Consider the following 13,373-nt stretch of genomic DNA (forward strand, 5'->3'; position numbering starts at 1 on the left):
AGCTCTATAATTTATAGTCAGAGAGTTGCCTGGACAAAGAGAAGTTGTGACTTGCTAGGTTGTATCCTAGATAGGACAAGGATAGGGAACAGGTCTGTGCTTTCACTGGTTTAGGGAACTCCCTGGATGAAGAAATCCCCTCTACCAATGTGTCATGGGGTGCAGAGCACCCCAGAAGTTCTCTGGGGCACATCAAGGAACCTTCTCCTTAAGAAACTAAACCAGAGGACAGATAACACCTAGAGAGATAAGTGGAACCAAATGGGACTTCATTCTGGTCTCCCTTACCCTGGGGAGACAAATTTGGGTGTGGCTTCAGCCTTTGTGTCCTGAAGAGAGATCTGTAGCCACCCCTCACCCAATTTCTCTAGTCACTACCAGTGGGGGATGGTCCTCCACTCCTCACCCAATTCCCCCAGCTACCACCAGTGGGGGATGGTCTTCCCTCACTAAAGGAACTTCCCACAGTCAAATGGTAACCCCTCCCCCCATCAGTCTTCTATAAAAGTACCTGCCATTCTCCTGTTCAAGGAGATTGGTACCTCTGAGCCTCATGCTTTGTGCTTATCTCCCCATGAGAACTTCTCATGGTTTCCCTCCCCCCACCCTTCCCTTCCCTTGCTCCTAAATGAACTACCACCTTATTCTAACTACTTTTGTGTGCAAGAGGGTATAATTCTTTAAAGAAGAATTCCTAAGAACCCCAACCCATACCCCGTTTTCCCCCATTACAAATGCCCATCCATACTTTCTCTGTGAAACAGGCTGAGAAAGTTGTCCACAACACTGAGAGATTAAAAAAGTGTCAAGGTCAGGGCTTGAACCTGGGTTTTCTAAGGTCTGCAGCTTGTTCTACATCAATACCCCATGCCATAGCTCTGCATCCAGATGCCCCAAATCCCATATTGATAACTGCTAAGAAAGTGAGCTGCTAATATCCAAAAGGTAAGCCTGGGGAAGGGGATTTGCTTTCTCAAATCACCGGAGGACATCGCTTCCCCAAACCTGCCTACTTTGGGGAAAGTCAAGATTCATTAAACCCTGACCTCCCTCTATAAGGTTTATTGTCCTCTGCCCTCTTGTCACTTCTGTCATTTCTGAAAATTGTCTTGGTCCCTTGAGATAAATTAGCAAGGCCTTTTCTGAGCCTTTGTACACTGGAAAGCGCCGGGAAGCGTAAGAGCTATAAAAGCATCTGCCTATGCCAAACTCAGAAGAATAAAGCTTTCAGATAAATTCTGCTTGTCACTGGAGTTTAACAGAGCAGCAGCTTGTAACTCGTTGAAGCTAACACTAAACATAACAACTTAAGTTTATACAGGATCATGGGATCATAGATTTAGAGTGGTAAGGGACCTTAGAGAGTTTTGGCTCATCACTGGCTTGACAACAATGCCATGAGGTAGGAAGGACATCCATTATTCAGTCATTTTTCAGTTGTGTCAGACTCTCCATGACCCGATTTGGGGTTTTCTTGACAACCATCCTGGAGTGGTTTGCCATTTCCTTCTCCAGCTCATTTTGCAGATGAGGAAACTGAGGCAATCAGGGTTAAGTGACTTGCTCAGGTTCATACAGCTAGTAAGTAAGTCTCTGAGGCCAGATTTTAACTCAGGAAGATGAGTCTTCCTGACTCCAGGCCTGCTTCTTTGTGCCACCTAGCTGCCCCACACCCTAATTGCAATTCCCCTTTTTAACAAGTGAAAGAACTAAGATTCAGAGAAATTCATGTAACTAACACAGAGTTAGGGTTGAATTTGGGATTTGAACTCAGATTTCTCCTGACTCCAGGTCCAGTGCTCTATAACTTGGATACACTAGGTACAATAAGAGCAGTTTCACACTTACTTTAAGGTTTATAAAATGCTGTCCTCACATCAACCCTGTGAGGTGGGCAATGTAAGAATTATTATTCTACTTTACAGATAAGAAGATTGAGGTTTTTATAGAACTTAAGTGACTTAGAATCATACAATTAGAAAATAGTAGTGTTAGGGTCAATAATAATAATAGCTAGCATTTACATAGTGCTTACAAATATCTCATTTGATCTTCATAACATCTTACAGATGAGGAAACTGAGGCAGAGTTTAAGTGACTTGCTCAAGGTCACATATTCCTTAGCTGCCTCAGAAGACCGATATCTTAAGTCTTCTGAATCCAAGTCCAGAGCTCTTTCCACTAAACCATGATAGATACCTATAGACAGCAATAGTCAACAATTATTTTCTACATGCTTATTTTTGTTTTTTTAGACTACTCTCCAAGGGAAAAGAATATTTTGGGAATGATTTACTTTGACTTCCAAATGGAGAAAAACCACATGGAGGAACTATATAATCACTTAGATTTGAATGCCACGGCTCTGTCAAATCCTGAACTCTGGGGCTTCAAAGGGGATTGCACATATGTAAAGTATTCTAAGATCATAGATCTTGAGCTGTAAGGGACTTCAGAGGACATCTGTTTTCATGCCCTCATTGGATAAATGAGACTGGTCACAAAGGTAATGAGCCTCAGAGGTGGGAGAGGAACCTGGCTTCTCTGACTTCAGAACCAGTACTCTTGCTTCTATTTGATACTGCTTCCAATAGGCAGGTGGACCATAGATGCGTTTGGGGCTTCCTGATCCAATTCCTTCAATGCTGGGGTCAAGTTATGTCACTTAGGAGCACAAAGAATAGTTTCCTCCTCCAACCACCCTGGCCACAGGCTGCCACTACCACACCCATAAGACATTTAGATGTGGGTGTCTAGGGAAAGGAAACATAAATATCTCTGGAAACTCCAGTCTCAACATCTGGTATACCTGCCACACCCGTGACCCAGTCTCCCTGGTCATGGCACCTAAAAATCAACCCAATAACAAATATAATACATTATAACGATGTATAACCTGTCTGTTTTTTCAGCAGAAAGTCATATGTTGAGACTCATTCTAATTCTCTGCCTCTCTATAAATTCCTTGGGTTGGCCATAAGTGACAAACTTTTGACTATTAATGCTCAAGAAGGTCGTGAGTACTCTCTCATGTCAGTGTCACTTCAGTGATCTCAGAATTCTGGGAATCTCCTGATAGGATGATTACAGTGAGGTCTTCTTGAAACTGCCTACAGACATCCCCAAATGACAAAGAGTTGGAAGGGACTTTAGAGGCCATCTAGGTAGTTAAACTTCACTTGAACAAGAATTCATCCTATAATATACATGACAAATGATTACTCAACTGTTACTTAAATATCTCTAGTGAGGGGAAATCCACTAACTCATATTCCCTACTGCTCCCAAACTTGTTCTCATGTAAAGTAGAAATATAGCTGCTTCAACAAGCCTTTACAGGTAGTAATTGTCTTGTACTTTTTTGTATTCCCCACAGTCTTGAGGTATACTTGTAGAGTTTCTCTTTCTTTTCTGTGTTTTTTTGTTTTCGTGGGGCAATGAGGGTTAAGTGACTTGCCCAGGGTCACACAGATAATAAGTGTCAAGTGTCTGAGGTCGTATTTGAACTCAGGTCCTCTTGAATCCAGGCCCAGTGCTTTAACCATTGTGCCATGTAGCTGCCCCTATCTTTCTTTCTAATTGCAATGAAGATCAGCTAGAGAGTCTCATGAGTGGTCACTGGATTTAAATCTTAGATGACCAGCAGCAAGTTTCCTTTAGGCTATGCATTCTACCCTTCCTCCATTCCCATCTCTGTATTAATTAGAGGCCTCATGAGTTGACTTTCTATGACACAATGTGTTGACCTTCTTTTAACCTTCTTCAACTTTCTTTTTATGGGGAACTTTGGCTTTTAGATGGAAGCTCAGTTGTTGTATCTGGTCCTTGTACATATACTCCCAGTCTTTGAGTTGTTCTGGATGAAGCAAGCAAACAAACAACCAAACAACTCGTAAACTCCTTGGGTGGTTTTGGGCCAGAGGCAGAGGCCCTAGAGATGAAAAATAAAGGCAAGAACATGTTGTTCACCAATGTAGGTTATCAGCCTCATTAGAAGGAAAACTGACCAATCCTGAATTATGAAGTTTCATTTAATTGTTCGGTTGTTTTTCAGTTATGTTCAATTCTTCATGACCCCATTTGGGTTTTTATTTTTTTTTTTTAAGCAAAGATACTGAAGTAGTTTGTCATTTTTCCAGCTCATTTTACTGATAAGGAAAGTGAGGCAAATAGGGTTAAGTGACATGCACAGGGTCACACAGTAAATGTCTGAGACAGGAATTGAAATCATGAAGATGAGTCTTCCTGTACTCTAACCACTGCACCACACAGAGGTGGCATTTCACCACTCTTTTAATGTGTGCTACCACACCAGGGATTTCATTGGCATAGAGAGCTCTCCATAAGGAAACTCCCTTTACCAATGGAGATCAATAGCTGCTTTGCAATTTATGATTGACTAGGGCCCTGAGAATCAATTTGCTTAGAGATGCACAGACAGATTGTGTCAGAAATAGGCCTGAACTCCCACATTGGCCTGCTATCCACCAAACCACAATGCACTAGAATCTCACTGCCCAGTATAGATCAATACTTCAACAGGAGGGGTGGGGGGAAAGACAATTGGTTTGACAGTACCTTAGAAGGCATGGGCTTCTTGAAGGTGATTTCAGCTTGAAGCCAGACTCCCCGTGGGGACTCCAAGACAGACCAGATTTTCTCTTGGACTACATGGTTCTCTTCGAAGATATAGACAGATAAGGTGTCACTCATTTTAAAAAATCCATATATGGCATAATAAAAACGTAGACAATACTGCAAGTTTCCTGGCAGGGAGGGACCATAGAGACGTCCAATGTAGCCTGGCTGGGATGTAAACTTTGTGTTCGCCAGTAAGTAAGAACCTGAAAATAGCAGAGATTAGTTAGTGCTTGAATCACAGATCTGCTATTAAAACATTAAGCAACAATGAGAAAAAATGCACTTCTATTAATCTCATAGATTTTGTTGGTATAATTTCCAAGGCTAGGACTTTCAGTGATAGGATATGTGTTTTACAGAGCTATATTTAAAATAGGAGCATACAGGAACACTCCACAATAAGTTCTATAAGACATTACTGATATGAAGCTGCTCATGGAAAGTGTCCAGCCATCATAATAGATTAAAATAGTGGTTTTTCCCCCCCGATTCACAAAAAAAAGGCTAAATCCATCTTGGGACAGCCTGGCAACCTGGCTGCTGTTCAGTGCTCTTGGTCCGCTGGACAATGACTCTGAGTTTAGGTTATAGAGCAGATTATTTATTCCTGTCTTTGTAATGGCCAGTTGGTACTGAAGAGATAAGAGTTGGAAGGGCTCTTGTGCTTTGGGCCTGAGAAAGCAGGATGAGTGGCAGTTCCCATAGCCAGTGGTTGTATGTGCCTCTTCCATCACCTCTTATCATTCACACATGTTTTAAAGCAGAACTTCTGTCTGGGAAGGTTTAAATTAAGTGGGATCTCCTGGGCTCGGAGAGCTGCTCCTCCCATTCTCCCACATTTTGTCCACCAAGTATGAAGATCAAATTCCTTTGGGGAAAGTGTAGAAATGACAATAACATGAGTGGTAACTATAGTGTAGATCAGGGGTTCTTAACCTATAGTCTGTGAATTTTTCTTTTTTAAATAATATTTTGATTATTGTATTTCAATACAATTGGGTTCTTTCCAATGCTGTACATTTTATTTTATGCACTTAAAATAGTATTTCAATAAAGGGTCCCAAAGGCTTCACATGACTGCCAAAGGGTTCCATGTCATGAAAAGGTTAAAAACCCCAAGTAGTGGAAAGAACACATGAAAGAGGAGTTAGGGGATGTAGGCTTGACTCCCAGTTTTGTCACTTCATCAAGGCACTTGGCTTCTCTGTGCCTTAGTTTCCTTAGCTATAAAATGGGGATAACCATAACAGTTTGGCATCATGGAATGTCAGAGCACCTGTCCTGGAGTCAGGAAGGCCTGATTTCGAATTTACCTTCAGACACTTACTAGTTTTGTGAGCCTGGGTAGGCTCACCTGTTTGTCTCAATTTCCTTATCTCTAAAATGGGGGTGATCATAGCACCTACTTTCCAGGTTTATTCTGAGGATCAAATAAGGTACTAATTGTAAAGCTCTTAGCACAGTGCTATATAAATACTAGTTTATTATAATAATAATAATAATAACATTATTATTATATCACACTTTAAAATTTTCAAAGCACTTTATGCTTCTTGTGTTATGCTCTTTGATCCTCACAACAACCCTTTGAGGGAGGTGCTATTATTATATTAACATCATATATACTATATAATAATAATTCTATAATACAAATATAATTATTTTCTCTTTTTTAAAAATTTCAATAAATATTTTTATTTAAAGTTTTGACTTCCAAAATCTTTTCCTCCCTCCCTCCCTCCCTCTTCTCTCCCCTCCCTGAAATGGTAAGCAATAAGATATAGGTTATCCATGTGCAATTATATAAAACATTACAATATAAATATAATTCTATAATCTAATATGTAAAGATATGATATTATTATATTGCATTACATATTATAGTGTGTCATGTAATATTACTATATGACATATCTTCGATCCTCATAAAAATCCTTTGAAGTAGGTGTTATTATTATCCCCACTTAACAGATGAAGAAACTGAGAGAAGTCAGGTGACTTGACCAAGATCACACAATTAGTAAGTGCATGAAGAAGAGATTAGAATTCAGCTCTTCCTGACTCCAGGTTCAACACTCTATCCTTCATGCCACCTAGCTGTCTATTTACTTAAATACACACACACATATAAAACAAACATGTTAAAATTGTTTTAACATACAATTGGGAGGACAAATATATATAATGGAACTGGGGGAATAATTTTTTAAAGTTTTAAGTTCCAAATTCTGTCCCTCCCTTCCTCCCTCTGCTCCCTGATATGGTAAGCAATCTGATATAGGTTATACATGTGCAACCATATATCCCTATTTTCTTTTACCACCTCCTTCAATGGACTGGTTGTGAGGAAAACCCTTTAGAAATGTGAGTAGTTGTTTCTGTTGTTCCAGAAGACACGGGCATGAAAGAAATATAGTAATTCTTCTCCCCTTTGTCCATCTCTGCCCTTTGCTCTACTTGCTATCCTCTCACCACTTAGGTCTCCAGTCTGTACCATACTGATTTGTACTTGCTCTCATACTGTTCTTTCAACATGTCCTTCAGTTGTTTTCATGTCTGTGTGCTGTGTATAAACTGTGAGCACTTAAGAGAGTAGAGGCAATATTGTCTTTATTTATTATCTCCTTTTCCCATTCTCTTTCATTGTAGTTTATTTCACAAAGTAGCCTCTCAGAAATGCTGACTGACCAGCTGTGGAATTCTTGCTGCTTGAGATGAGAATGGATCATTTTCTTTGCACCCAGAGTACTTAAGGGTTAGGTAAGAATCCAGCTCTGCTGCATACTGCTCGTGTGACCTTGAGAAGTTCACCTAATTTCTCTGGGCCTCAGTTTCTTCATCTGTACAATGAGAAGGTTGGACTCGATGATGACTAAAGTCCTAACTCTAGTGCTGTGATCCTCACACATTATTAGTCTTGGAAAATAACTTTCCCACTTGAAGTGAGTCTCCTAAAGTTTGGCCATCCCCAGGGTGACTATCATTAGAAATAATGCAGCTTGAGTTCCAACTTAGCCTCATGTTTGATGATTTTAAACAGTGAATCATCTGTTCCTTCTTCAGAGATAGTTTGCAAAATGCTTTTTAAAAAAGCTTCAGTCAAAGGACTAAAGTAAAAGAGACACCCCCCCCCCAGCTAATCCCCCCTCCCCCCACATAACATCGAATAATCAAACATCGAATATACCAAATCCTGTAGTGTGGTCTCCTCCTCGGTACATATTGGGTTTCACTTTCACTCTGCCCCAGCCAGGACCATCTTTATCTTGATAGAAATTGCATAGATTTTCCTCAAAATCACAGCTTGCTTCTGAAGCATCAAAAGAGACCCCTGCAAGAAGTAAATCACTGGTTAAAGTATCACTATGCATAAACATCTGAATGGAATACACAAGTCCATCAAACCACAGGAAGCAGACCACAGTAAGTGATGTACTAGCAAAGAGCACTGGACTTTGAGGTTAGAATACCCCTTTCTTTTTTAAATTAAATTTTTTTTCGATTATCAAGCATTTATTTTTCTTCTTTCCTTCTTTCCCAATCCCCAACTTGAAAAAAAGGAAAAGAAAAGCCTTGTAAAGAATAAGCAGAGTCAAACAAAACATATTCCCAAATTGGCCATGTCCAAAAATGTGTCTCATTCTGCTTATTAGTCTGTCACCTCTCTGTGACGAACTAGGCAGAAATCTTTATCACTGAACCTCTGGAACAGTGATTGGTCACTGCTTTGGTCAGAGTTCTGAAGTCTTTCAAAATTGTTCATTTTGGGGGCAGCTAGATGGCGCAGTGGATAGAGCATCGGCCCTGGAGTCAGGAGTACCTGAGTTCAAATCCAGCCTCAGACACTTAATACTTACTAGCTGTGTGACCCTGGGCAAGTCCCTTAACCCCAATTGTCTCACAAAAAAAAAAAAAGAAAGAAAAGAAAGAAAACTGTTCATTTTGACACTGTGGATACTATTAGTATAAGTTGTTCTTCCTCATTTTACTCTGCATCAGTCCACCCAAGTCTTTCTAAGTTATCTCATTTGGTCCTCACAACACCAGCAGGGGCATCCTATTATTATCCCCATTTTACATTTGAGGAAATTAATGAATCAACAACATTTTTAGGCACTTACTATGGACCAGGTATTGTGTTAAGTGCTAGGAATATACAAAGAAGCAAAAAATAGTTTCTGCCCCCAAAGAACTTACAATCTAATGGAAATGGAGACATACAGAGTTTAAGTGACTCGTCCAGGTTCAAAGAGCTAATAAGTGTCTAAGGTCAGATTGGAATTCATGTTTTCTTGGCTCCATTCAATGTATCACATAACTGCTTGAAGGGACCTTAGAGGACTCAGTCCAGTGGAGTCATTTTACTGACAAAGAAGTTGAGGCATAGAGTGGTCAAGCAATTTGTATAGTTGGTAAGTGTCTGCAGCATGATTTGAAAATGTTTGTACTATGGGATAATTCTCCGAGTCCTTGGGAAGTTCAAATAAGAGAATTCACTTATCTTCCCTAACTGCTGGGGAATTACAATTACTTTGTATATATTTAGTATATACTTACATAATACATGTGTCTCAGTGGTGTGTAAAAAGTTAGAGAGCTGGCCTTAAAGCCAGGAAGACCTAGATTCAAGTCTGACCCTGACACATCCCAGCCATGAAATTTTGAGCAAATCACTAAGTGGCTAGGCAACTCTCCAAAAGCAGAAATTGTGGGGGAGGCATCAACTTTCCTACATAGGAGGTTTTTTTGTTTGGTTGTTTGTTTGTTTTTTTGCGGGGCAATGGGGGTTAAGTGACTTGCCCAGGATCACACAGCTAGTAAGTGTCAAGTGTCTGAGGCCGGATTTGAACTCAGGTCCTCCTGACTCCAGGGCTGGTGCTTTATCCACTGTGCCACCTAGCTGCCCCTCCATAGGAGTTTCCTCACTGTGAGTTCAGTATACCAAAGAAATCACAGATACAGCTCATCCCTCGTCTCTTCTGTACATACACATTCTCTCCCCGATAGCTGGTAAGCCATTCACGGACTGAGGGCTGATATTTTTGTCTTCTTTCCCTGATGTTTAGCAAAGTGCCTGGCACATAGAAGGTACTGAATAGTTGCTTGTTGAGTGAATGAATGCATGACACATTTTGCATGTTGTCAGGTATTACAAAATTGTTAGATTTAATTTTTATTGCTTCATCTTCATCAGTTTTTTGTATCAGGGTAGACTGTGGAAATCAGATGGGCAAAAATATTTTACACATGTGGCCCTCTGAGAAGTTAGCATCAAGCCATCTTTTTAGCATGAAAAGCAAATCTGTTTTGTATTCCCTCCCCATTCTTCTGTTTTCCCTGTTAAAGTAGATAAGATCCAGACTCCAAAAGACAATTTCCCATCAGGATATGATACATCAAGACCATTGGCATTTATTTTCATGTTCCTTCACAATTCAAAAAGATACTCAAAACAAAAATGTAAAAAAGTCTAAGCAGATATTTCACAAAGATTATTTCCCAGAGGCAGCTCTCTGAGACTCTAAGTTACTGAAGAGTTTCTGACCTGAACTGGGAAAGGTCATTTCCTCTTTGGGAGTATGTTATACCAATGAACTCCTGCATCTGAACACTAACCCTCACACCCCCCCCCCATCCAATATAATTCCAGAATAGAGACAGCAATGAGTAGAGGTACAGTAGAGAATACAGTATTGAACTTGGAGTCAGGAAGACTAGGTTCCAATGCTGTCTGACATTTTTCTGGCTTTGCGACCATGGAAAGGCTTCTTAAGCTCTGTGTGCCTTGGGTAATTTACCAGGATTCATGTACAAAGTTATAGATGGGTTATAATCTGGGTTATAATTACAGATGGGTTATAATTTGGTTTAGGGAATTCTCACCCTAGAAGGTCCCCATGCTCATGGAACTATAGATCCTTTGTGATTCTTGGTTGTGTATTCCTGAAATGACATTCCTTCTTGGATAGTCACTGTTCTCCTGATACTTACAGATAGCTATCTATGATATTTTGGGATATCTTTAGCTTTGCTCCATTGACATTAATAGAGTGTGTTTATCTGACTGATGAACATTATTGCTCTCTATGGTACTGTTTTCTGTGATTCTGCTGCTGCTGCTGTTTAGCTTTTATGAATTCAGACAGAGTTTGCCCAGGTCTCAAAACAGTATCTCAGGCTAGATTACCTTTTGAGAATTGGTACGATTTCTGCTTTCTAGGTCTAGTCCTGAAAACTCTATTAATAAATTATCTGAAAAGCTTCAACATTCATGGTGACCTGGTCAGATTTGGGATGAGGGCCTCATGATCACGAGACCTTCAGGGTGACCTAATATAATCTTGGCCGATACTCCAATATCTACTGGATACATTCCTGGGCATTCTGAAACTAAAATTTTCTGATTGAGGAGAGGGAAGTCTCCTTTGAAAAGTGCTAATTAATTGAATGGTGAAGGTACTAAGGGGGGTCCTGAGATGGGAGATTAGATACAACTGGGAAATGTTTAGACATATCAATTATTCCACATAGCCTATCTGAAAGTGATTCTTTTCTTATTTAATCTTATAGCACATTATAATATTCTCATGTATTTATCTTTTTAGCAACAATATTCTTCCAGTGATGTTATATGGATTGGAATCATAGACTATCAGAGTCTCTGAAGAATTGAAGTTGAGGGTCACTCATGGGGCAATGGAAAGGTACATGGGGAGGCTGCTATATATTTTCAATAAGGAACTTTTCAGGTCTCTGTTATTGGGATCTTTCATATAGAGCTGGGAAGGACCTTAGAAATCATAGAAATGTAGTCTTATTGTCCCTCTTCTCCCAACCCGACCATAAACTCCTTGAGGGAAGGATCAATGTACAAATTAGGCACTTAAACCATTTGTAATTTTTAAAATTGATTGCACACACAAGGGAATATCATAATATACATTTACTAAACAGAAAAAAAAGAAGTGAGGAAAATTTCTGAAACAGTGTGTCAAATATAAGTGCAGTAGAAGACATCCTGAAAGAAAAACCTGAAGCTATTATTGTGGCTTAAACTAAAAGAGCAAATATACAATAGGCAGAGAGAAAAGAAGGAAACTGAAACTATTGAATACTCTGAAATCATTGATGTATCAAAATACTTGACTATCATGGAAATGCATATGGATGCCAAACAAAACCTTTATTCTTTTTTTTTTTTAAGTGAGGCAATTGGGGTTAAGTGACTTGCCCAGGGTCACACAGCTAGTAAGTGTTAAGTATCTGAGGCCGGATTTGAACTCAGGTACTCCTGACTCCAGGGCCGGTGCTTTATCCACTGCACCACCTAGCTGCCCCAAAAATCTTTATTCTTGATCACCAAAAAAGGCTCTCTTATTATGAGGGTATACAAGGCCATGTCTAAACAATGAAAGGATTCAAGGTTAGTTACTCCTGTTACTTGGCAATGAAAACTCAGATCACAACTCAAAGCATATAGCTCAATGTCTAGTTCAAGCATTAGGAGGTTCTTCCCCAAAGCAAGAACTGAGAAAAGTTCAGGTGTATCTCATCATTCACTCAGGACCTATTTCCCACCCCCAATCCCCAAATAAATCAATACTGTGGTAGAATTGCAATGTGTTTATCAAATGGCTAAGAGGGATTTCACAGAATAAAAAGACAGACTAGTGTTTCTGTTTATCTCCATGTAAAGAAGTGATTTCAACTTGGTAGGCATTTGAAAACACATGTTCTGAAGTTGGAATCATATTCTTTAGTCAGAAAAATAGATTTCCATTCCTAAAGGATTATCCCTTAAAAAAGAAAGAATTTGTCTGGGACACTGAAAAAAATCTCAGAAAGGAAAATCTAAAAATAAAACATGAGAAGCTAAGTCTGATAACATCACAGTATTCTTGATTCCAAGGCCTGCTTAGCATTTTTATAAGAATTATCTTATCTATGTTTTGTATCAATTTCGCATTGACTCATTTATGTATGTGTTATTTTCCCCAATAGAATATTAGCCCTTCGAGGGCAGGATGTACCTGAACTTGTTTCAGTTTTCTTTCTTTCTGATTTTTGTCTTTGCATTCCCAAGGCTCAGCATAGTGCCTGACACATAGTAAGCTTGTAATAAAGATCTGTTGACTGATTAATTGATAAAAATCAAGAAAGCAATCTTGCTGGGAAGGCAAATCCAATTTGTGTTATTTATGTTATGTTTCTTGTAATTTAACAAGAGGTGAGCAATATGGGTGAGAGGAGGGAGGGAAGGGGAAGGGAATAAACATTTATCAAGAGCCTACTTTTTGCCAGGTAGTGTGCTAAGTGCTTTATAATTATTATTTCACTCTATCCTCACAGTAAGTCTGGGTGGTGGGTGCTGTTATTGTTGTTCAGTCATGTTTGACTCTTCATGACCCCATGCACCCTAGCACACCAGGCCTTTTTATCCTCCAGGGTTTCCTATTATCATCCCCATCTTATAATTAAGGAAACTGAGGCAGCTGCAGGTTAAGCTACTTGTCCAACATCACACAGTTTGTAAGGCCACATTTGAATTCAGGTCTTCATGACTCTAGTCTCAATGTTCCATCCATCACACCCCCCTAGCTATGGAAAAGTCGGATGATTCAGACCAAGGACCTTAGTTATATACTATGTGTGAGTTATGTAATTTCTTTCTAGGTCTCTGTTATTGAGATCTTTGATATAGAGCTGGGAAGGACCTTAGAAAGCATATAATT

General features: G+C 39.5%; 1 protein-coding gene across 1 annotated transcript in view; it reads right to left on the reverse strand.

Moving 5' to 3' along the window:
• MAMDC2 (MAM domain containing 2) overlaps nt 1-13,373 on the reverse strand; it is a 216,738-nt gene that overhangs the window by 63,923 nt on the left and 139,442 nt on the right. Inside the window, exons 8-9 of the mRNA XM_043976357.1 lie at nt 7,829-7,972; nt 4,579-4,844 (exon numbers count right to left, since the gene is read on the reverse strand). Coding sequence (XP_043832292.1) covers nt 4,579-4,844; nt 7,829-7,972 — 410 coding nt within the window. The remainder of the gene's footprint in view (nt 1-4,578; nt 4,845-7,828; nt 7,973-13,373) is intronic.

Source organism: Dromiciops gliroides, chromosome 1, assembly GCF_019393635.1.
Source record: "Dromiciops gliroides isolate mDroGli1 chromosome 1, mDroGli1.pri, whole genome shotgun sequence".
Taxonomy (NCBI): domain Eukaryota; kingdom Metazoa; phylum Chordata; class Mammalia; order Microbiotheria; family Microbiotheriidae; genus Dromiciops; species Dromiciops gliroides.